This window comes from Prionailurus viverrinus, chromosome C1 (assembly GCF_022837055.1).
Source record: "Prionailurus viverrinus isolate Anna chromosome C1, UM_Priviv_1.0, whole genome shotgun sequence".
Taxonomy (NCBI): domain Eukaryota; kingdom Metazoa; phylum Chordata; class Mammalia; order Carnivora; family Felidae; genus Prionailurus; species Prionailurus viverrinus.
In genome coordinates, this window is record NC_062568.1 from 88,622,906 (window position 1) to 88,649,766 (window position 26,861).

The following is a 26,861-nucleotide window of genomic DNA, read 5'->3' on the forward strand; positions in this document are numbered from 1 at the left end:
TGACTGAGCCACCCAGGCACCCCCTAATATCAGTGTTTTTAAAGACTGGACACATACACAACTAGGGAGAATTCTGTGAGACAGTAAGTTAATCTGTAAAGGATAATAAACTACATCTATCTCTTCTGCTTCTGAGGTACAGAATGATATGAATCTAAGGGGTCAACTTGGTAAAAAATGAACAATCAGTATGTGAGGACTTGAATGCACACTGATTTCAATGGTGAAGTGGAGGGAGTGGCTAAGAATCTGACAACAGGCATTTGTCCCTTTATTCCTCTACCCCTGCCCCACCCGATATACACATTATTTCAGGTGCAAGAAATAGCTAATCTCATCAATAATGCCTGTTGAGTTTGACTGTTAGATTAATTGCTACAAGAAGATATTTTTTTTTTTGCCTCATTTTACTTTTCACTGGGGAACTGATTCTCGAATTCTACAAACTACAAAAAAACAATAGGAAAGGTCTATCTAAAATAGCTACATATTTAACAGATAGAGCTCAGGGCAGCTGTCCAGCAGGAATTACCACAAATTTGTCCCCCAAAGACTTCTGAATAGCCAGCTGCAAATGACTTACGTCATTATCAGACTTGGCCTACCATAATACAAGAACACAGAGAAAAATATACTGGAGGCCTTCACCAAGGGTCATACCTACAGTCAGGCAAAATATAAACAATATAAAAATATTAAAATACAGCTACTAATCTAGGTCAATGTTTTTCTCAAAATTCTCTGCATTAGAGATGATGTCATAGGGTAGCATGTATTAGGGATTGACTCTGTATACATTAGACAATGTATTAGGGGCTGTATATTAGAAACAGTTTCATAGGGTAGCAGTAACATTTAGAGACAGAACTGCATTAGAACTGGGGTGTCACCACCCATTAGCTATGTGACATGAAAAAATATTTAAGCAACAACAGCCTCATTTACAAAATGACGATGCTATGAATAGCCTCTTAACTTGTTACAAAAATCAGGTGTGACAAGTCAGGCAATGATAACTAATGGTTATTGAGCAATTATTATGTGCCAGGTTCTGGATGAAGTTAGTACTGCTAAATGAGTAAACTAAGGCACTATACTTAAGTTCCTTGCTGAAGTTCACAAATTTAGAAAATCACAGAAATAGGATTAGAGCCCAGGGAATCAACACAGCCCATGCTCTTAAAGCACTGTGCTAGACTGCTTAGTATGGATCTCTATACTGAGTAAAGACACAACAGTTAGAAGTCACAGCTACTGGGGCGCCTGGGTGGCTTAGTCGGTTGAGCATCTGACTTCAGCTCGGGTCATGATCTCACAGTCTTTGAGTTCGAGCCCGCGTCAGGCTCTGTGCTGACAGCTCAGAGCCTGGAGCCTGTTTCAGATTCTGTGTCTCCCTCTCTCTGACCCTCCCCTGTTCATGCTCTGTCTCTCTCTGTCTCAAAAATAAATAAACGTTAAAAATTTTTTAAAAAAAGTCACAGCTACTGTTATTATTGTTGAGATCCCTACACCACATAAAATGAGGTTTTGTAGAACACTGAATACTCATGCCAAAGAATGCACAATACCTGGGACATGGCTGCAAAAGTTCTTCAACAATGCAGGCTTCTTTCTCAAGAAGTTCAGGACATTCCTTTCCACCTCCAATAGCAATGTGCTTCACATTCCGGCTCCTGCTTCTGAATCCTGGTGAGAGACTTCCTGAACGACACGTCTTGGAGCAAGGGCTCCAAGACGACCACTCAGTGGTTTCACAGTCTTTCGGCATGATGCAGGACTGGACAGTCAAAGGGAAGGAGTCTTGTGTGCAAAGGCTGAAAGAATAGAAGAAAAAAAAAACAGTAGGGTGTAGATTAAACAGATGCAACCAACATTATGAAGTGCCTGTTAAGGGGGAAAAAAGCCCTGAAATTTGATATGAGCTTTCAAAGGATTTTAAAAAATGTTAGAGGCATCATGATAAAATAATGAAGAACATACATCTTAAAAATGTATGTTCTCTTTTATCTGCAACTGTGAAGTGATTTCACTCTAGCAAAACACACATGTACACACTTATACCTTGTGCAAAGCATTATGAGAAATAACGACATTACCAGCAACAACCAAACTACAGAGGGAGCCCATATGTGCACTGACTGATGAATGGATAAGGAAGATGTGGTACACATATAGAATGGGATATTACTCAGCCATCAAAAAGAATGAAATCTTGCCATTTGCAACAATGAGGATGGAGCTAATGTATTATGCTAAGCAAAACCAATCAAAAAAAGACAAATACCATATGATTTTAGTCATATGTGGAATTAAAGAAACAAAACAGATGAACATGTGGGAGGGTGGGGGAGAGGAAAGAGGGAAACAAACCGCAAGAGACTCTTACTGATAGAGAATAAACTGAGGGTAGATGGAGGGAAATGGGTGGGGGATGGGGTTGATGGGCTAGAGGGGTGATGGGCCTTAAGGAGGCTACTTGTGATGAGCGCTAGGTGTTGTAAATGATGAATTCCACTCCTGAAACCAATATCGTACTGTATGTTAACTAGCTAAAATTTAAATGTAAAAAATTAAAATAAAAAAATATAATAAAATACAAAAAAAAAAGAAGACAAAGAAGGAGGTTCTTCTAGTGTGTTGTCACCTGCACTATAACTTACAGCTGCCATTTACTGACTGGTTTCCACGTGTCACACACACTGTGCTGTATCTCACAGGTACTTTTTCGCAGCAATCCCATGAGTTTATGTATTATTATCTCCATTTGTAGAACATTTAAGCTCAAGAAGGCTAAACCATTTGTCTAAGGTCAAACAAAGGTAAAGGTAAGCTGTAGAGTATTGATCTATCCACTCTTTTCATTCTGGGCTATGAAAAAAACAAATGTGGTATCATGTTTCCCCACACCGTTAGGCTCTGAGCATCAGTTTCCTCATTTGCAAAATTCAGGTGCTATCAAATACTAACAATCTAGTTGGGAAACAAATAAATAAAGAGATGGGATAAGTGATAATGTGATGAATTCAACATGAAATAATTTATAATGATGAGGAGAAAAGTTGATGAGTCAGTGATAGACCATCTGGAAAGGCCAGGAGGATGGGAGGGGGTGAGGGTTTCTAAGAGAGAAGGACATATGAGCTGCATTTCTTTTAAAGATTGATAGGAGCTTCCCAGGCACAGAAAGAAGACTATTTTAGGCCACCAAAATAGCATATTTGAAGCCTTGATATAAAACTTTGTGGGGATGGAAACCAGTGTTATGCCAGAGCTGGATGTACTGTTTCACAAGAACTAACTAGTAACTTTTCACGAATTTTGCAAGCCAGTTGATTTCACTCAGCTTAAAAATGGCCATGGTAGGAGTATTTACACTGCAAAAATCAACAGATGCTACTAATCAAGCCCCCCAGCCCCACCTTACCCTGACACCCCACCCCCAAGAACAGGTACTTAAATATTTATAAGCACACCAAAGGGCGGGGGGAAGTAAAAACCAATTTGTCAACTGTCATAATTTTTCAATTTATAAAGCATAAAGTTCAAAGAGGAAAGTGGATAGATATTAGGTTTGTGAATTCTTCAAAAGTATGTCTGGAAAGACTTCACGTCATCAGCTAAGAAATTTGGATTTAACTGAGCATTAAATAATTTTAACTGAGGAAAATCAGACCCCACTAGGAAAATAATATTTTCCATATTAATCAGTGTTCTTATTATTTTTTTTTACTTTTTTTTGTTGTTAGCCTTTTCCTTATTATGTCAAAGGCATCCATTACCTTGGGGAAGAAAAGGATAATTTTGACAGGAACACAAGTCAATATATGTTCAGATACTGACTTCCCAAAGTGGGCGAGTGAAATCTGGTGGAGTAATGAACTAATCAGGATTAGGTAATGGTTGTTCTGCATATTTCTGACTTGTGAAAATAATGCTGATAAGGAAGAGTCAACAACAGGGAAAGGGATTATAGAAGGTTATGTGCAGGGGAGAATAAAACATGATCAAATTTAAGCAAAGTATAGTGAGGTTTCCATATTGATATCTTTCATTCCTTCATGAAGCCATGGAGAGTTAGTGTGGCTTTCAGAAGTCACAATGATATAAGATAAACCGTGTGTGTGTGTGTGTGTGTGTGTGTGTGTGTGTGTGTATTCAAGTCTATTCAGATCATATTCCTTTCAAAATGAAAAAAGACAATGTATACCTTATTACCATTGCTCACTCCAATGTTACATTTTGGGAGCTTGGGGTTAAGACATACTAGGAAGAACCTCTCTTGAAAATGCCCCACCTGTATCAGAATGTACTGTCTCGGTGCATTGTGGAAGTACGGGGAGAAGACTGTCTATTTTGTTGTATAATACAACAGAAACATCAAGAAGTTTCTATGTTTTCATTTTTCGGAAATTGTTATGGGCTTCCAAATTCATATATTGAAGTACTAACCCTCAGTACCTGAGAATGTGTCTCTATTTGAAGAGTCTTTAGAAAGGGTATTAAGTTAAAATGAGGTCACTAGGGTTAGCCCGAATCCAGTATGAATGGTCTCCTTACAAGAAGAGATTAGGAAACAGATACAGAGAAGGAGGACTATGTGAAGACACAGAGAGAAGACAACTGTCTACAAGCAAAAGAGAGAGAGCTCAGAAGAAACCAACCTCATTGACACCTGATCTTGAACTCTCCAGACTCCAGAACAGTGAGAAAATTAATTTCTGTTGTTTCAGCCACCCAGTCAGTGATACTTTGTTAAGGCAGCCCTAGCACACTAATACAGAAATTTAGTGATGTTTTTCAATTTGTGTGTTTTTAGAAATACACAAAATTTGCATGTTTTAGAGAAAAGTCTCACCTTCCAAGATGGACTTAATTCCTTTTATAAAGAAGGTCCCACACAATACAGTTCTCTGTCTACAGTTGTGGTGGTTTTGGTTTGGTTCTTCCCATTTACCAGCTTTCACTCTCGGTTGCTCATCTTCCCCAGAATGACTTTTCCTACTGGATCAGTAGAATGGATAACAAGACTTGCAAGGAGTTGCAGGGAATAATCAGGAAATTTTGCATTTTTGAAAAGGGATCCTAATTTTTGGAACTAGGAAGAGCATATGTTCCACTGATTACATATTTACTTACTTATTTTTTTAATGTTTATTTATTTTTGAGAGCATGGGCAGGGAAGGGGCAAAGAGAGAGGGAGACAGAGAATCCCAACCAGGCTCCATACTGTCATCAGAGTCCAATGCAGGGCTCAAACTCATGAACCATGAGATCACGACCTGAGCCGAAACCAAGAGTCAGATGCTTAACCGACTGAACCACGCAGGTGCCCATATTTACTTATTTTTAGTGTTATTCTCACAAACCTACCTTCTTGGTTAAAAAAAAATCATAAAAGCTGCCACATAGATCCCTGGTCTACTTTGATCAGTGAAATTCCATTTTACTGGAATAGGTAGACAAGCACTAAGTGGTGAATAAGAAATATTTGAGACTTGAAGTTTGCATCACAATATGTTAGCATAACCTTAGTCTCCCGGCTACTTAGCTTCACTATCTGCAGGAAAAAATAATAAAATGTGATTTACTCACCCCCTATCATAGTCATAATAACTTTTAGTATGTGTAAAATCACCTTATAAACTAAAGCCCATAAGAAATATTATTGTCTACACATAGAAATGGGAATAAAACTTTTCATAGAAGGTGGTATTTTTAATAAAACAGACATAAACTGTGGATTTGTCTTTTTAAAAAAGAGATGCTATGTAATTATATCTCCTTGACATTTACAGAACACATCATTTGTAAATTACTTCACAAGTATTCACTGTAAAGGAAATCACTGAAACTAAAAATTACTCTAATAATTCTTACTTCCTATGGAAATATAAGGAAATCTCTTTAGAAAAAAAAGAACAGAAACTCATATAAGATAAAAATCAAGAGAAAGGTATCCTCCCTTCATCAAAACTTCAACAGTTAAAATAATGTTAAATACCTCAAACATTCAGAAAAGTAGACTTATATAACACATACTCCAAGACTTAACTAGCAGAAATGAACATTTACGTCAAATTTTGTTAAGTAAATAAAAAATTACAAATTCAGATAAAGTTCCCTATGTCTCTTGTGATGCATTTCAAGCTGTCTTTTTCAGACACAGCCACTAACCTGACATTGATTTTTAGTATTCTATACAATGTTTTGTTTTGTTTTTTAATTTTTTTTCAATGTTTATTTATTTTTGGGACAGAGAGAGACAGAGCATGAACGGGGGAGGGGCAGAGAGAGAGGGAGACACACAATCGGAAACGGGCTCCAGGCTCTGAGCCATCAGCCCAGAGCCCGACGCGGGGCTCGAACTCCCGGACCGCGAGATCGTGACCTGGCTGAAGTCGGACGCTTAACCGACTGCGCCACCCAGGCGCCCCTCTACAATGTTTTTATACTTTAGATAAATATGTATATGCTCATAACTATCATATAGCATTCATTGTCTTGCATGTTGCTAAATGTTTTACTTAAATGTTTTATTAAACATATTATTCTGGAAATTATTTTCCTCACTTAATATTATGACTTTTAGATCTATCTATGTTGACAAATACAGATAATGTTCATTTATTTTTACTGTTTGTATGAGTATATAGCAATTCATTTATTCATTTTCCCATTACTGCACCTTTTGGTTGTGGTTAATTTCTTGCAATTCCAAAGGATTATGAATTGAGCCTCTTTTTATGTCTGTCCTACACATGTGTAAAATATTTTCTTCAGTATTTTTGCCTTGAGTTGGGCCATAAATATTCATATAATCAAATGTACTAGGTATTATGAGATTTCTCCTTTCTTACATGCCTTAAAGAGGTATTATCAGACTTACTTTTTCAAAATGTTGGAAAATTACATTTGTTTTTTGAGCTTACCATTGAGCTTTATATTCTTCTTGAATCTTTAATGACTATTCAGACTTCATCTCTTGTGAAGTGACCATTCACATTGTTTGTCCATTAGGGTAGACTGCCTAACGCTCACCTTTTTCCCAAAATGGGAATTCCCCTGTCCTTGCTTCATTGTATACACCTGGATGTTAGCTCCATGAAAGCTGATTGGAGGAAGGGAGCTGTCAGGGCACTCTCACAAACTACATACAGATCTGCATTCCATCTGCATATTCACAGAATGATGTTTCATATTTACCTACATTCTATAGGTAAGGGAGTAACTTTTAGGCCTATTGGACACATCTATCATCAGAGTTACTTAGCGCCTATAATTGTTAGGCCTCCCAAGAATCTTGTATTAATGGGGCGCCTGGGTGGCTCAGTCAGTTAAATGTCCGACTTCAGCTCAGGTTGTGATCTCATCATCGGTGAGTTCAAGCCCCCCGTCAGGCTGTGTGCTGACAGTTCAGAGCCTGGAGCCTGCTTCAGATTCTGTGTCTCCCTCTCTCTCTGCCCCTCCAGCACTCACACTCTGTCTCTGTCTCTCAAAAATGAATAAATGTTAAAAAAAAAAGAATCTTGGGGCACCTGGGTAGCTCAGTCAGTTAAACGTCTGACTACAGCTCAGGCCATGATCTCATGGTTCGTGAGTTCGAGCCCCATGTCAGGCTCTGGGCCGTGGAGCCTGCTTCGAATTCTGTGTCTCCCTCTCTCTCTCTCTCTCTCTGCCCCTCCCCTGCTCTCTTTCTCTCTCATAAAATGAATAAAACATTAAAAAAATTTTTTTAAAAAGAATCTTATATGAGAATCAAATAGGTTGTGGCAATAAACCCTGAAATCTGAACGATTTAGCAAAATAACTGTTCATTTTCCTTTTGCATACATCTCAGTGCGAACTCTCCTAGGAGGCACTCTACCTGAAGACTTAAGGATCTAGTTTGTGTTCATCTTACATATTCACTGTCTAGAATACACGGCTTCCACGTGGAGCTTCAGGAAGGGAAGGCAGAGGAGGAAGATGGCCCAAAGTGATTTAGAACTTTAGCCTAGAAGTGGCTTACATTACTTCTGTCTACATTTCATTGGCCAAATCAGTCAAATGGCTCCAATATAACTGCATAGAAGACAGTGAAATATCTTCCTCCGAGCCCCGGAAGAGGCGAAAATGTGATAACCACATAGCTGTGTGTCTCCTCCAGCTGCGCCATGTAAACTGATTTGCTTCCTGCAGGTCTTTCAACTGCAAGGGAACTCTCAGCTGGTTTCCACTCTGCTCGGTGAAAACCCTCATCTGTCTGCTTCCCGGCTCCCAACATTTGGTGACATTTCTATTTAGCTGCCAGATCCTTCCCTATTATACTCATCCTTGAGAGTTTATGCCTTTTTTATTCCTTTACTGTTAGGTAAGTGGGGTTCTAGAATATAGCAGTGATAAATGATTATGTTCATCTTGCCATATTTAACAAGAAGCCTGAAAAGTTACTTGACACAGAGCTTTGTTAAAGCCACATAAGGATCCAATCTATAAATTAACAAATTCCCGAAGAGCTAAATCTACACGACACATGGAAAACTTACTGGTTAGAAGTCATTAAAATGTATAAGTATCAAATATTGGAAGTATGTTCATTTTCATTAATCTTATTCTAAATTATGTAGTTTGTTTATAGAATTTAATACTTCCAAAATATGTAGTTAGAAAGTTATTTTTATGGAAGTGAAACTGCAACTAATCTGGGCCATTTGAAAGCAGTTATTCTAATGATTTAGCAAAAGCACTGCTATCCATCTGGCAGCAGCTCACCCAATCACAGCAGACTAACAAGAGAACAGTGGCTTTGAGCTAACAGATTCTAACTTAGAGAATGATCGCAAGATTACATCATGAAAATAACACTGGGGAATAAAATGTGAATGGAGAAATGAAGAGAAATGAACCAGAACTGAGACTGGCTTAAAAAAGAATACATTTGAGAAATAAGATAGAATACATGTTACTTATGTTAATGATTTTGACTCCAAACTAGTAGCATTTTTCTGACACCGGTCAAACTAATTGGGATATCTGAAAAGAGAATAAGAATGCTAGCCCAAAGAAGAAAAAACAGGCACATAGCAAGTCTTATGTGAAACTCTGGATATTTTAGAAAGTGGACTAAAATGCAGAATGCCTATGACAATGTAAGATTCAGCAGGTAAAGACATTCAAGTAAGCAGAGTTTCTAAAATGTTGTCTGGAAGACAATTTGGAAAATGTAAGAGTTTAAAATTACGAAGAAAAAATATTAAGGATTACTGAGAAATTTTAGCTGGAATATTAGGAGTTTACTTCTTTTCTATAACCTGCTTTTTTGGCCAAATTCATCTGAGGTAAAAGATGTCTTGTTTAACAAAAATTATGTTTACGTTAGGTTAGAATGTGGAACCAAGGGGATGCTACTTAAGTTACTTAACTTTTTTTCTTTCTGATTCTCAATAAAATAAAACCAACCTATTGAAATGCCTCTGAATTTTTTCCCAGTTTTATCGAAAAATAACTGACATACATCACTATGTAAGTTTAACACATACAGCATGATAGTTTGATTTACATTATTGTGAAATGATGAACACAATAGGTTTAGCTAATGTCCATCTTACCAGATAGATAAAAATATAAAGAAGAAAAGAAAAAGTAAAAAAGAAATTTCTTTTTGTGATGAGGATTCTTAGGATTTACTCTATTTTTCTTTTAAAATGTTTATTTATTTTGAGAGAGAGAGAGCACGAGCAGGGGAGGGGCAGAGAGAGAAAAGCAGAGAGAATCCCAAGCAGGCTCCGTGCTGTCAGTGCAGAGCCTGATGCGGGGCTCAATTCCACAAACTGTGCCATCATGACCTGAGCTGAAATCAACAGTGACTCAACTGACTGAGCCACCCAGGCACGCATAGAATTTACTCTCTGAACTTCCCTATATATCACAGAGCAGTGTCAGCTATAGTCATCATGCTACATATTACATCCTTATGTACTTATGTATGTATTTATTTACTTATTTATTTTAAAATTGGAAGTTTTTATCTTTTGACCACCTTCCTCTGTTTCTACCACCTCCCCACCCTCTGTCTCTGGCAAGCATAAGTCTGATCTCTTTTTCTAGGAGGGTTTGTTTTTTTGTTTGTTTAAGATTACACACTGCGTCTCCATTTCTCTCTGCTCCTCCCCTACTTTCACTCTCTCTCTCTCAAAAATAAATAAACATTAAAAAACATTTTTTTAAAAAAGATTACACATATACGTGAGACCATGTAGTATTTATCTTTTCTGTCTGATTTATTTCATTTAGCATAATGCCTTCAAGGTCCATCCATGTCTTCACAAATGGTAGGGTTTTCTCATTTATTCTGCTTGAATAATATCCAATTATACTAATTTAATACAATATATATAGTGTGTGTATATATACACATGTATATATACATCTGTATACATATGTGTGTGTATGTACACACAGATACAACACACACACTCTACAATCCACATTTTCTTTATCCATGCATCCATCAGTGGACACTTAGGTTGTGTCAATGAATGGTATTATACATATGGTGCTATGAACATGGGGGTGAAGGTATCTTTTTAATTTTTTTGTAATGTTTATTTATTTTTGTGTGTGAGAGAGAGACAGAGTGAGCGGAGGAGGACAGAGAGAGAGTGAGACACAGAATCCAAAGCAGCTCCAGGCTCTGAGTGATCAGCACAGAGCCCGACGCAGGGCTCAAACGCACGAACCTTGAGATCATGACCTGAGCCGAAGTCGGATGTTCAACCGACTGAGCCACCCAGGCACCCCTGAAGATATCTTTTTAAAGTTAGTGTTTTCATTTCTTTTGGCTATATTCTCAGAAACGGAATTGAAAGACCATACTGTAGTTCAATTTTTATTTTTGAGGATCCTTCACACTGCTGTCCAAGTTACAATCCCACCAACGGTGCACAAGGGCTCTCTTTCCCCACATCCACACCAGCATTTATCTGTTGTCTTTTTGACAGTGGTCATTCTAACACACATGAGGTAATATCTGAATTTTAATTTGCATTTCTCTAATTACTAATGATGTTGAGCATCTTTTTATATATCTGTTGGCCATTTGAGTATCTTCTTTGAAGAAATGTTTATTCAGTTCCTTTGCCAATTTTTAAATTGGAGTATGTATTATGTATGTATGTATGTATATACGTATGTCTGTATGTACATATGTATTGAGTTGTATGATTCTTTAAATATATTGGATATTAACTCCTTATCAGATACAAGGTTTGCAGATACTTTTTTTTTCCCATTCTGTATGTTATCTTTTCATTTTGTTGATAGTTTCTTTTGCTGTGCAGAAAAAAAACTTTTTTAGTTTTATATAGCCCCACTATATATTTTATTTTGTTTCTTGTGGTTAAGGTGTTACATCCAAAAAATCATTACCAAGATCCATGTCAAGGAGTGTTATTCTCTATTTTGTTTCTGGGATTTTCATGGTTTCAGGTCTTATATTTAACTCTTTAATCTATTTCAAGGGAATTTTTGCAAGTGGTATAAAATATGGGTTGAGTTTCATTCTTTTACAATATGGTACCCAATTATCCCAGAACCACTTATTGAAGAAACTTTCTTTTTTCCATTAAGTATTCTAGCTCCACTGTCAAATATTACTTGACCATATATGTTTGGGTTAATTTCTGGGCCCTAAATTCGTTCCATTGGTCCATTTATCTGTTTTTACTCCAGTACCATACTATTTTGATGACTACAACTTTTTCTAAGTTTATTGATTTATTGTGAGAGACAGAAAGAAAGTGGAAGGGGCAAAGAGAGGAAAACAGAAAGAATCCCAGGCAGGCTTCATACCATTGACACAGGGCTTGATGAGGAGCTCGAACTCACCAACCATAAGATCATGACCTGAGCCAATGGCATCATTGCTTAACCAATTGAGCCGCCCAGGTGCCCGTGATAACTATAGATTTATAGTATAGATGGAAATAAAAAAGTGTCCTGCCTCCTGCTTTTTTCTTCTTATGATTTATTTGGCTCTCTAGGGATTTCTGTGATCCATATAAACTTCAGGAGTATTTTCAATTTCTGTAAAAAATGTCATTGAAATCCTCATAGGGATAACATAATCTATAAATGGCTTTCGGTAATATTGACATTTTAACAATATTAATTCTGCTAACCCAGGAACATGAAATACCTTTCCATTTATTTGTGTCTTCTTTGATTTGTCATCAATGTTTTGTAGTTAGATATTTCAACTCCTTATTTAAGTATGTTCCTAAGCATTTTAACGTTTTTGATGTCATTGTAAAATAGGATTTATTTATTTATTTTTCAAAAATTTTGTTGTTAATGTATGGAAATGCTAGTAATTTTTGAATATTCATTTTGTATCTTGTAACTTTACTGAATTTATTGATTAAATCTAACAAATGGTGTTTTTTGTTGTTGTTGTTTCATTTTGTTTTAGGTTTTTTTGGTTGAATCTTTAGGATTTTCTATACAAAGATGTCATCTGCAAATAGAGACAATTTTACTTCTTCCTTTTTAATACTTATACCTTTATTTTTTCTTACCTGATTGCTCTAGCTAGGACTTCTAGTACTATGTTGAATAGAACTGATGAAAGTGGACACCCTTGTCTTATTCCTGATATTAGAGAAAAACCTTCCAACTTTTCAACACTGTGTTTGATGTTAGCTGTGGAATTTTCATAAAATGCCTTTACTATGTTGAGATATGTTACTTATATACCTAATTTATTAAGAATTTTTATCATAAATGGATGTTGAATTTTGTCAAATGCTTTTTCTGCATCTACTGAGATTCTTTCTTTCCATTAATGTAATGTATCACATTGATTGATTTGTGTGTATTGAAACATGTTTGCATCCAGAAATAAATCCCACCTGATCATAGCATACCATCATTTTAATGTGTTGCTAATTTCAGTTTGTTAGTATTTTATTGAGAATGTTTGCATCAATATTTATCAGGGTTATTGGCCTATAGTTTTCTTTTCTAGCTGTGTCCTTTCCTGGTTTTGGTATCAGGATAGTGCTAGCCTCTTAAAATGAGTTTGGGACTGTTCCATCCTCTTTAATTTTTTGGAAGAGTTTGAGAAGGAATTGTGTTGATTCCTTTTCAAATGTGTGGTAAAATTCACCAGAAAAGTCATCTGGTCCTGGGCACTTCTATGTTGAGTGATTTTTGATTACTGAATCAATCTCCTTTATAGTAATTGGTCTACCAGATTTTCTGTTTCTTCCTGATTTAGTCTTAGTAAATCATATGTTTCTAACAATTTTCCCATTTCTTCTAGGTTGTCCAGTTTGTCGGATTATAGCTATTCAGAGTGGTCCTTCATGATCCTATCAATTTCTGTTGTATCAGTTTTTAACAACTCTTCTTTCACTTATAATTTCTAAATTAGAAGTTACTATATTTTTTCTTTGGCTAATCTAGCTATGGGTTTGTTAATTTTGTTTATCTTTTCAAATAACCAACTCTGTTTACTAATCTTTTATATTGGCTTTCTGTTCTCTATTTCATTTATGTCTGCTCTAATATTTATTAATTATTTTATTTGACTAACTTTGGGCTCAGTTTGCTTTCCTTTCCCATATTCTTTAAGGGTCAGAGCTAGGTTGTTTATTAAGGATCTTTTTTGCTTCCTAATGTAGGCATTTACTGCTATAAACTTCCCTCTTAGAACTGCTTTTGCTGTATCCCATAAGTTACGGGATATGGTATGTTGTTTGTCTTCATTTGTCTTTCTTGAGGAAACTTTTTTAAAATATCTATTTATTTTTTAGGAGAGTGCAGTTGGGTGGGGATGGGGCACAAAGAGGGGGACAGAGGATCTGAAGTGGGTTCTGCACTGACAGGCTGATATCAGTGAGCCTGATGTGGGGCTCAAACTCATAAACTGGGCGATCATGACCTGAGCCAAAGTTGGATGTTCAACTAACTGAGACACCCAGGTGCTCCGAGGAAACCTTCTTTATTTCTCCTTTCATTTATTCTTCAATTCACTGGTTGTTCAGGACAGTGTTGTCTAATATCCATGTGTTTGTAATTTTTCTAGTTTTCCTCTTATTACTGATTTCAAGTTTCATGCCATCGTGGACAGAGAAGACATTGATATGATATCAATCCTGTTGAATTTTCTAAGACTTGCTTTCTGGCATAACATGTGTTCTAACCTATATAACATTCCATGTTTATGTGAAAGGAATGCGTAGGGGCATCGTGGTGGCTCATTCAGTTGACCGTCCTGCTCTTGATTTCAGCTTAGGTCACGATCCCAGGGTCATGGGATCAAGCCCCACGTTGGGCTCCATGTTCAGCTAGGAATTATCTCCCTCTCTTTCTCTATTTCTTTAAAAAAGTAAAAAAAAAAACATACATAAAGAAAAGAACATGTATTCTGATTCTGCTGTTGTTGGATAGAATGTTCTGTGTGTGTGTGTTAGGTCTATTAGGTCTACAGTGCTGTTCAAATCTGTCCTTTCCTCAATCAACAAAAACTAAAAGGCAACCGGCAGAATGGGAAAAGATATTTGCAAATGACATATCAGATAAAGGGTTAGTATCCTAAATCTATAAATAACTTACCAAACTCAACACCCGAAAAACAAATAATCCAGTCAACAAATGGGCAGAAGACATGAATAGACACTGTTCCAAAGAAGACATCCAGATGGCCAACAGACACATGAAACGATGCTCAATGTCACTCATCATCAGGGAAATACAAATCAAAGCCACAATGAGATACCACCTCACACCACTCAGAGCAGCTAAAATGAACAATTCAAGAAACTGCAGATGCTGGCGAGGATGTGGAGAAACAGGAACCCTCTTGCACTGTTGGTGGGAATGCAAACTGGTGCAGCCGCTCTGGAAAACAGTGTGGAGGTTCCTCAAAAAATTAAAAATAGAACTACCCTATAACCCAGAAATAGCACTACTATAAATTTATCCAAGGGATATAGGAGTGCTGATTCATAGGGGCACATGTACCCCAATGTTTATAGCAGCACTTTCAACAATAGCCACATTATGGAAAGAGCATAAATGTTCATCAACTGATGAATGGATAAAGAAGATGTGGTTTATATATACAATGGAATACTACCTGGCAATGAGAAAGAATGAAATCTGGCCATTTGCAGCAATGTGGATGGAACTGGAAGGTATTATGCTGAGTGAAATAAGTCAAAGGACAGATAATCATATGTTTTCACTCATATGTGGATCTTGAGAAACTTAACAGAAGTCCATGGGGGAAAGGAAGGGGAAAAAAATAGTTACAAACAGAGAGGGAGGGAGGCAAATCACAATAGATTCTTAAATACAGAGAACAAACTGAGGGTTGATGGGGGGTGGGGGAGAGGGGAAAATGGGTGATGGGCATCGAGGAGGGCACTTGTTGGGATGAGCGCTGGATGTTGTATGGTAGCCAGTTTGACAATAAATTATATTAATGAAAAAGCAAAAAAACAAATTTGCCGTTTCCTTATTGACTCTCTGTCTGGATGATTTATACACTGTTGACAGGTATTAAAGTCCTCAACTATTACTATATTACTGTTTATTCTCCTGTTAGCTTTGTTAGTATGTGCTTTATATACTTACGTGCTATAATACTGGGCACATAAATATTTATAATTGTTATATGTTCTTGATGTATTGACCTAATTATCACTATATAATGACCTTCTTTGTCTCTTTCACCATATTTATTTTAAGTCTATTTTGTCTGATATAAGTATAGGTACCCTGGATTTTTTTTTATTGCCATTTGCTTGAAATACTTTTTTCCATCCCTTCACTCTAAGTCTATGTGTGTTATTAGGGCTAATGTGAATCTCTTCTTGGTAGCGTTTTGTTAGATCTTGTATGTTTTTTTCCTCCATTCTGCCATTTTATATGTCTTAAATTTAAAGTAACTATTGTCAAGTAAGGACTTACTGTTCTTATATCGTTAATGGTTTTCTGTTTGTTTTGTAGATTCAAAGTTCCTTATTTTTTATTCTATTGTCTTTTTGTGTGTTTTGATATCTTTGGGAAGTATTCTTTGTCTTCATCAAGTTCTTTTGCATAGTTACTACAGGATTTTCCCTTGTGGTTGCCAGGAGACGTACATACAATATCTAAAATTTATAGCAACCTCTTTCTTTGAACTGGTAACTTCGATGGAACTCACAAACTTTATGCTCACTACCCCCACTTACATTTCAGGTTTTTGCTATTATAATTTACATGCTTTTTCTTTTTTTATTGAGTAGTTAATAAGAGATTGTTGTAGTCATTATTTTTACTATATCCTTTCTTTAACTTTTAAACCAGAGTTGTAAAGTGATCTATGCACCACTGTTATCATATTGCAAAATTTAACTATACCAGTGAGTTTTGTTTTCTTTTTGTTTTGTTTTTTTTTTTTTTGCTTTTTACATATCTTTTTATGTTTCCATGATGATAATTAGTGTTGTTTACTTCCACTCAAAGAATTCCCTTTAGCAATTCTTGTAAGGCAGGTTTGGTTGTAATAAACTCCCTCAGCTTTTGTTTGTGTGAGAAAGTTGTTATCCTTCCTTCATTCTGAAGAGCCTCACCAGGTATAGAGTTCTTAGTTGACATCTTTGTTTTTCGTTCAATATTTTGAATATATCATCTCATTCCCTCCTGACCTGAAAAGTTTCCTCTTAATTTCTTATTTTTACTTACATGATTTTAAACTTTTCAATAGGTGATAAAACTAACATCATGCACTAATTCTAAAATAGCAATGTGAAATTTTATTTTTTTAATGTTTATTTATTTTCGAGAGAGAGAGAGAGAATACAGTGGGGAGGGGAAGAGAGAGAGAGAAAGAGATTGGGAGACACAGAATCTGAAGCAGGCTTCAGGCTCTGATCTGTCAGCACAGAGCCCAATGTGGAGCTCAAACCCACAAACTGTGAGATCATGATCTGAGCCTAAGTTGGATGCTTGACTGACTGAGCCACCCAGGAGCCCAATAAAATTATATTTTAAATATGATGTTCAGGGGTGGCTGGGTGGCTCACTTGGCTAAGCATCCAACTCGTAATTTCAGCTCAGGTCCTGGTGGGATCAGGCTCTGCCTTGGGCTCTGGGCTGACAGCATGGAGCCTGCTTGGGATTCTCTCTCTTCCTCTCTCTCTGCTCCTCCCCTGCTCACACACACACACACTCTCTCTCTCCCTCTCTCAAAATAAATAAATATTATAAAATAATAAGCAAACAAACAAACATATAAGCTGTTCAGTTGGTTGGGTGAGATGGACAAATTGTGCTATAAATACAAAGATAAGCACAGAGATATATTGAGACATGAAATTTTTAGAAGGAATGTCCTTAAAAGTGATATTATATTAAAATGGAATGTTTTTAGTATTGTGATCATTTCCTGTTTCTAGAAAACATTATTATTCAACATTGATTCAACATTTGCACATGTAGTGCAAATTCCAGAATAAAATGAATTCTATTTTCTCCAAATTTCTTAGAATACCAAGAATGATAAGTAAGTACATATTTTTGGATGTGTGTGCAAGCAGTTAAAGATAAAAACCATATTAGCAATGACCTGAAGGTCTTAGCCACTACCCTCTTTTTAGAGAAGTAAACTGATGTTCTAAAAAATCACTCTAATAGGCACACATGAAAGAACAGAATGGTCAAGATTAAAATTAAATCCCTGTCTTTTAGGCCAAAATTAAGTTTACAGGCAATCCATGTGAGAGTTCCTCTGGTTACCAACTCAAATTTATAAGATCTGACAGTGCATTGAAAATAAAACATAAAAGCCTATCATGACTTCTAGGTTTGCAGAACAAAGACAGTTGCCTAACTATGAATTTCTTCCACCACCATTGCACCAAAAAATTATCAAAAAGAAAAGCAAATAAAATCACACATGACCCTATGGTCACCATTGCTAGAGACAGAGAACATGAACATCCATACACACAAACACACACACACACACACACACACACACACACACACACACCTTCAAATTATGTATAAGTAGAAAAGTTCTAACAGATTACTCACTGACCACCTACAGATTCAACCTACTGGTTGGAGAAAGTAAGAGAGGAACATCCCAGGAGATTCTATGCAAAAGACTACAGAGGAGTGAAAGGTTTGAGCAAAGTGCAGACAAATCATTTCAATAAGAAGAAAGTTCACCAATAACTTCAAAATACAGAATATGGGTCAGAACATGGTAGCCTGCAGTGCACATACAGACAAGGGCCCTGGAAGTGACAGTCTTAGAGAAGAATCCCCTGGGGGATTATCATACAGAGAGAAAATGGCTGGTAGGTCTTAGAGAGGAGGCAAGGAAGGGAAGGAAGGAAATAGAGGGAGGAAACAAAGGATCCTATGGAAGCAAACATGAAACAAGGCATACCAATCTTCCCCAACCACTACCACTCACAACAACATCCATAAATAAAACTTCACAAAAAAGGACAAAACTGACAGAGAATATTTTTGAAACAGACGCTGTGTTCAAGAAATGAATAAGAACAGAAATAAAGCAGACTACATCCACTCAAAACTATAAAGAAAAATCAGAAAGTGTACAAGATTTTTTGCTGGTAAGCAGTATCCTCTAGCAGCAATGAACAGGAATGAAGCTAAAAATATATTGAAATATAGCATAAGAAACTACAGTAAATATCCTCAAACAAACATGTGGAGATATTTTAAAAACCTACTTGAATCAGAAATATAGAAGCTAAGACCAGAATGGACAAAAAAAAAAAAAAAAAAAAAAAAAAAAAACCAAGAAGGAATAAAATAAAAGGAGACTTAATTGAACTGAGGGGAAAACACACACACACACACACACACACACACACACACACACACACACAGAAGAAAAGATCACTTCAAAAAACAAATAGAGAATTACAAGATGCCCATGAAAGAACAGATTCAAATGAACACAAAATATAGGCTACTGAAAAAGTACTACAGAAAAAAACAAAGAGAAATAATATGAGGTTAAGGAAGGAAGAAAAGTGGACCAGAGAAAGTGGAATCAATAATAGGAAGTGGATGGGACGCCTGGGTGGCTCAGTCCATTAAATGTCTAACTTCATCTCAGGTCATGATCTCACAGTTCATGAGTTTGAGCCCTGCGTTGGGCTCTGTGCTGACAGCTCAGAGGCTGAAGCCTGCTTTGGATTCTGTCTCTCCCTCTCTCTGCCTCTCCCCTGTTCATACTCTCTCTTTCTCTCAAAAATAAATAAACAATAAAAAAATTTTTTTTAATAATGGGAAGTGGAAAGTAGGCAAGAAAGTCCAATATATTAGATGTCCCTTGAGGGGAAATACATTAGAATAAATCAGTGTTTAAAAATATAATCCAAGAATATTTTCTAAAAATAAAAGAAAACCTGAATTGTATATATTGAAATCTATACATTTCTATACACCAAGAAATCTGACCCAGAACAATCAACTCTGAGATACAAACTAGAAAAACTACTATAACTTAAAGATAAAGAAAAATAACCAGACAAAAAGATAAAATAATTAACAAAGGTCAAAAAATAAACTGGCGACAGGCTTTTCAGACACAACATACAAATCAAGGCTGCAGGGAAGTAGTAATTTCCAAGAAACGTAAAGAGAAAATGTGAACCAAGAATATTATATCCTGCTGAGCTGTTTTTCAAATAGTTTTTACCCTACCAAATTCAGGAAATACTTTATATGCTGTGACGTACCATAGTAATCCACTGGATGTTGGGCTGTATCCCACCAAAGGCCATTCGAAAGGCTTTGGCTAAATGACTGAACTGAAGCATTTCATACACATAACTGTAAAACTAAGATTATACTGAGCGTGTGTAGAAGAATAATATGTAAATATTATATGTGCTGACAAGTAGAAAGAATTCACCTAAAATATAAAGGGTAAGAAAGAGAAAAATGGAAAAGTAGAATAAGATAGAAAAGAGTAATTTAAAACTATCATAACACAGGGGTGCTTGGGTGGCTCAGTCAGGTAAGCCTATGACTCTTGATCTCAGCTCAGCTCTTGATCTCAGGGTCATGAATTTCAGCTCTGCATTGGGCTCCATGCTGGGCGTGAAGGCTATTTTAAAAAGAAAAGAAAGAGGGTAGGGGTGCCTGTGTGGCTCAGTCGGTTAAGCTGCCAACTTTGGCTCAGGTCATGATCTCATAGTTCATGAGTTTGAGCCCCCTGTCCGGCTCTATGCTGACAGCTCAGAGCCTGGAGCCTGCTTCTGATTCTGTGTCTCCCTCTCTCTCTGCCCCTCCCCTGCTAGTCTCTCTCTCTCTCTCTCTCTCTCTCTCTCTCTCTCTCTCTCTCTCAAAAATAAGCAAACATTTAAAAAAATTTTTAAAAGAGGGTAAAACTAACCTTACACATACTAATAGCTTAGGTTAGATAAAGGAGAGGAAAAGGCACTATAAAAAGAGTTAATATAAATATAGTCCTTAGAACAAAAATACAAGCATTCCTAAATATCAAAACTATATTTAAAAGCAAGATGTATATTCCAAATAAAGACACATAGTAAATACGACATTATATACACTATAATTCAACATAAGATGACAGAACTGAGACCAGTCAAGAGTCATATCAACCAATGTGAAGGTTAATTCATTTGTTAAAAGAAATTTAATGCTTATATCCACTCACAAAGCAAAATCCAACTCCATGCTGATGGTGAATATGAGACATACTTAAAGTATGGTGATTCGGGGCATCTGGGTGGCTTAGTCGGTTAAGTGTCCAACTTCTGCTCAGGTCATGATCTCACAGTTCATGTGTTCAAGGCCCACATGGAGCTCTCTGCTATCAGTGCAGAGCCAGCTTCAGACACTCTGTCCCCCTCTTTCTCTGCCTCTCCTCTGTACACACTGTTTCTCTCTCTCTCTCTGTGTCTCAAAAATAAACATTTTTTTAAAGTGTGGTGATTGGAAAAGGCTAAAAATAAAGGGATAGACAAAGGTTTATCAGGCAAATGAAAACAAAAAGAATGCACACGTTGCAGTCTTCATATCAAACAAAGTGAAATTGCCCAAAAATGATTAGAAGAGTCAAATAAGCATACCTGATAATGTTAAAAGCTACATTCCACAGTGAAGAGCAGTTTTTAATGTCCGTGTGCCAAATAATACAAGCAACCATGCACAGAAAAAAATATATAAGATGCAGAAGAAACAGACACAAATGCTAATAATAGGGAATCTAACAATCGTTTTCAGTCTAAGGACAAGTGGACAAAACATAAGTAAAGATATTAAAAAACCTAAATTGTATAATCAGTAAGGTACATATATACTCACACCAGTAAGAGAAGATAAACCTTCTTAAGTGTACAGAGAACATTTATAAAGATTGCTCATAGATTATAACACAAAGAAAACATCAATAGGTTGTATAAAATAGAAATATCATAATTATTAAGATAAATTAAATACCCTATCCAAAACCATTTCTTAGAAAAAGAACAAAAATAAATACAAATGAAGCATGAGGAAGTAAATAATGAAGAAAAATGTCAAAATTAATGAGGCAGGGAACATAAAAACAGTAGGCCGAGTTAATAATCCAAAATCTTGTTTTGTTTAAAAACATTAACCAGAATACAAACCACTAGTTTAAATAATAACTGAAGAGATAAAGGATAGATATATAAAAATTTAAAAATGACACAGGGTAGGGCACCTGTGTGGCTCAGGCTAAGCTTCTGACTTCAGTTCAGGTCATTATCTCTCAGTCTGTGAGGTCGACCCCCACATCAGGCTCTGTGCTTAAAGCTCAGAGCCTGGAGCCTGCTTCAGAGTCTGTGTCTCCCTCTCTCTCTGCCCCTCCCCCACTCACGCTCTGTCTCTCAAAAATAAATAAACGTTAAAATTTTTTTTTTAATAAAAATGACACAGGGTAAATAATTCTATACAGGAAATACATGTATGCAAATAAATTTGAAAATCTAATGGAAAGGAGTCATTTATTTCAAGAATATAATCTACCAACTCTTCCCAGTTTGAATAGACCAGTCTCCACACAAAAAAAGAAAGAACAAAAAGAAAAAAAAGAGAAATAGAGAGAGAGAATTCTCTTAACAAAAAACAGGAATGGATGGCTACTTCCTTAATATGACTGAATACACACACACACACATACACACACACACACACACACACACACCTTCTAACAGGTAGAATACACCCATTTCCCCCCAAAAGTGCATGCCCTAGTCCTCAGAACCTATGCATACGTTACCTTAAATGACAAAAGGTACTTTGCAGATGTGTCTAAATTAAGGATTTCAAAATGGGGAGATTACCCTGGATTATCCTGGTGGGTCCAATGTATAAATAAGTTTCCTTATAAGTAAAAAAAAAAAAAAAAAAAAAAAAGAATAGGGGCACCTTGGTGGCTCAGCCAGTTAAGCGTCTGATTCTTGGTTTTGGCTTAGGTCATGATCTCACGGTTCCTGGGTTTGAGCCCCACATCGGGCTCTGTAATAACGGTGCAGGCTCTGCTTGGGATTCTCTCTCTCTCTCTGTCTCTCTCTCTGTCTCTCTCTGAAAATAAATAAACTTAAAAGAAAAAAAAGAGAGAGAGATGCAGGGGAGTGAGGGTCAGAGAAATATCAGAAAAAGATCTGAAGAAACTATACCATCAGCCAAAGAACTCAAGCAGGCTTTAGAAGCTGGCAAAGGCAAGGGAACTGACTCTGCTGGTGCCTCCAGAATAAATGCAGCCTGCTGACAACCTGACTTTATTCCAGGGAGATCCACTGCAGACTTCTGACCTCCAGGACTGCAAAATAATAAATGTGTTGTTTTAAGGCACTAAGTTTGTGGTAATTTGTTATAGCAGTGATAGAAAATTGATAAATACCTCAGTCCTAAAACCAGAATCTTACTTAATGGGGAAATCTTGGAGACATTGTCACTGGGATTTGAGAAAGGTAATAATAGGCACTATCTTCCTGACTATTTAAGATTTTTCTGCATTCAATTCATTAAACTAGAGAAACCAAAGGCATGAGAATGAGAGAAGAATATACAAAGCTATCTCTATTTGCTGATAACATGACATTATATTTGAAAAGCACCAGAAGGCAAATGATAAAAAGTGACTCATTTAATAAAAGAATTCAGCAAGCTCCAAGTTATAAAATTAAGATACATACATCAATTGCATTTTGTATTAACCACTTAGAGAATGCAATGGATGACAAAAATTCCATCTCTAATCCAAGAAAAATATAAAACTTCACTTAAGAAAACAACTTAAGAAGTGTTCAGGATCCCTATAAATAGAACCACAAAACATCTCCAATAGACACATAAATAGACCTGAGACAAATGAAAAAGATATCCCTTGTTTTTAGTTAGGATGTTTCAACACCAAGGTGTTAGTTTTTTCTAAGGTAATTTATAAATTTTACTTAATGAAATTCCAATGAGCTTATTTTATTGAGCTGGACAAGTTGATCATAAATTTTGCAAGGAATAAATACCTTTCAAGGATAGCTATGAAATACAGAAATAGAACAGGTATGAGGAGGGACTAGCCCTATCAGATATTGCATTATATTGGCAAAGCCTCTCTCATTAAAATACTTGGGGACTGTCTCATAAATAGACAACTAAAATACAATAGAATCCCAGTAAGAAATTCAACTACATATAGAAAGTTAATATATGACAAAGATGTTCTCTCACTTAAAGGGTCAAAGAGAGAATCATTTATAAATGGCACTGGTACTGGAAAGATTTAAAAAACAACAAAATTAGATCTATTCCTCACACCATACACAAGAATGCAGTCTAAACTGATCAAAAATTGAAACGTAAAAAATAAAATTATGCTTGTAGTAACAGAAACTATGGATATATTTAAACCGGGTATGGTGAGTCTGGGTTGCTCAGTCGGTTAAGGATCAGACTTTGGCTCAGGTCATGAACTCACAGTTTGTGGGTTAGAGCCTTGCCTTGGGCTCTGTGCTTACAGCTCAGAGCCTGAGGCCTCCTTTAGATTCTGTGTCTCCCTCTTTCTGCTCTTCCCCTAATCATGCTCTGTCACTCTCTCTCTCAAAAATAAACATTAATTTTTAATTTATTATTTTTTAAATGTTTATTTATTTTGGAGAGAGAGGGAGCCAGAGCATGAGCAGGGGAGGGGCAGAGAGAGAGGAAGACATAGAATCCCAAGCAGGCTCCAGGCTCCCGAGCTGTCAGCACAGACCCAACACAGGGCTCAAACTCACAGACATGAGATCATGACCTGAGACGAAGTCAGTTGCTTAACCGACTGAGCTACCCAGGTGCCCTGAAAATTTTCATAAATTTAAACTGGGTATGGAAAAATTTTTCTAATCATGACTAAAATTCCAAATGCAATATATTTATCAATTTGACTATGTAAAAATTTTAAACTTTTGCATAGCAAAAATCCTATAAGCAAAGTCAAAACACAAAATGCCAACTAAGTGACAATATAAGAATATATATTATGGGACGCCTGGGTGGCTCAGTCTTTTAAACATCTGACTCTTGATTTCAGCTCAGGTCATAATCTCATGATTCCTGAGATCGAGCCCTCATCAGGCTCCCTGCTGACCATGTGGAGCCTGCTTGGGATTCTCTCTGTCTCTCTGTCTCTCTCTCTCCCTCTCTGCCCCTCCCCCACTGGTGTGCATGCTATCTTACTCTCTCTCAAAATAAATAAATAAACTTTTAAAAATATATATATCTAATATATCTATTTATAGAGATATATGTATATGTCACAGATATAGGGTTAATATCCCTAACTACAAAAATTTGAAAATGAAAACAAAGATAAAACTTCCTATAGAAATAAAGGCAAACAACATGAACAAACAATTTACCAAAAGATCTATAAATATGGCCCCTAAATATATGGGCAAATATACACATTTATACATATTAAGAGAAATGAAAATTAAAACCCTATCATAATATCACTTCCCACATTTCAGGTTAGGAAAAAGTTCAAAAGCTTGACAGTATAATCTCGTTGTAAGTTTGTTGATGGCAATGCAAGATGGCATCACTCTCATAAAGAATTTGGCATTATTTAAACAAACTCGTATGTATTAATCCTTTTCCCAGCAATTTTACTTCTAGGAATTTATCCTGAAGATATACCTCCAACAATATGAAAATATATGAACAAAGGCTTATTCACCAAAGAATTATTTGTAATTGCAAAATATTAGAAACTGCCTGGATGTCTAAATGTGGGAGTCTGTTCAAATAAGCTACAGTGTGGGGGCACCTGGGTGGCTCAGTTGGCTAAGCATCCTGACTTCAGCTCAGGTCATGATCTCAGGTCATGGGTGCTGACAGCTCAGAGCTTGGATTCTGTGTGTGTCTCTCTCTGCCACTCCCCTGTTCATGCTCTGTGCCTCTCTCTCTCTCAAAAATAAATAATTTTTTTTTAAAAATGTTACACACTATGCTACTCTTTGTGTAATAAAGAAGTGAAAATTAAAAACATAAAGAAACACAGAAGGATAAGTGAGAAAACAAGAATGGTGATTATCTACAAAAGGTAGGAGACGTAGGATGGAGATACATAGGAGGAAGTAATGCTCCTCCCAGTAACATGATGTATACTTTTAACTTTGATAAACACGTTATTGTTCAATATATTTTAAAAATAAAATTAAATCAATACATAGGAAAAGAGGAAAACAAAATCTAAAACTGAAAGTAAACCAAAAAAAAAAAAAAAAAAAAAAACCCAGAAAAGAAAAAGTCCTCTATTCTCATTCCCACCAACACAACAAAAGCAACAAAATATTCTCTGCCACATTCCAAAGAACAAATTATGAAAATGACTTTTTACATTCAGGGTCAGCACTTATTTATGTTTTGAAAGGGACAGGGATAGGAAAATTCTTTCTAAGTCTACTCTGGTGGTAGAGATAAAAAACATAAACAAAAGCAAAGTAACAGTAGGATTTCAGCTGTAGTGATATGATTCGTTTTATAGTCAAAATTTATTACCTCTCAGGAGCTCTTTTCAAGGGAAATCATAGAGTATTTATCTAACCATAGCGGCCTGAGAATTTAAAGAATGTTCACCATGTACCAATGATCACAGCTTTTAAAAGACTGCCCATGCCAAATGCTTCTCTATATTAAAATCAAAGTAAAATCCATTCATCTGAATTTTATTGACCTAAATAATAAATATAAATCACTTCTTTTATTCATATACACAGATTGCCTAGTCTACAACCCAGATTTCTTAACTCAGATGCACTTACACTTTAATGAAAAAAAAAGATGTAAAGAAGATCACTTTATTTCATTAAGTTAGGTATTGTAAAAGTTCAATAACAGCATCACTGATAATCTGAAAAAAAATGAACAGGCTGTGGGACAGCTCTTTAAAAATGTAATAGGGGCGCCTGGGTGGCTCAGTCGGTTGAGCATCCAACTTCGGTTCAGGTAATGATCTCGTGGTTTGTGATTTCAAGCCCTGCATCAGGCTTTGTGCTGACAGCTCAGAGCCTGGAGCCTGCTTCAGATTCTGTGTCTCCCCTTCTCTCTGCCCCTCCCCTCTGCCTCTGTTTCTCAATAATAAATAAACATTAAAAAATTTAAAAATAAAATAAAAATGTAATAGTGGAACCACAGAGAAACTCCCATCAAAATAAAGGGAAAAATAGGATATGCAATGACACAATTAAAAACTAAAGATCTTTAAGCCCATCTTTAAGGCAAATCGGTGATGAGGGAGCAGAGAAGCACCAACACTAAGAGAACTGCCCACCACACGGCAAATGTAAGTGTGAAGGGAAAATTGCTTG

General features: G+C 36.2%; 1 protein-coding gene across 1 annotated transcript in view; it reads right to left on the reverse strand.

Annotated features, from left to right (window-relative positions):
* The window catches only part of THSD7B (thrombospondin type 1 domain containing 7B), a 759,038-nt gene that overhangs the window by 550,284 nt on the left and 181,893 nt on the right, over positions 1-26,861 (reverse strand). The window contains exon 3 of the mRNA XM_047871837.1: positions 1,569-1,814. Coding sequence (XP_047727793.1) covers positions 1,569-1,814 — 246 coding nt within the window. The remainder of the gene's footprint in view (positions 1-1,568; positions 1,815-26,861) is intronic.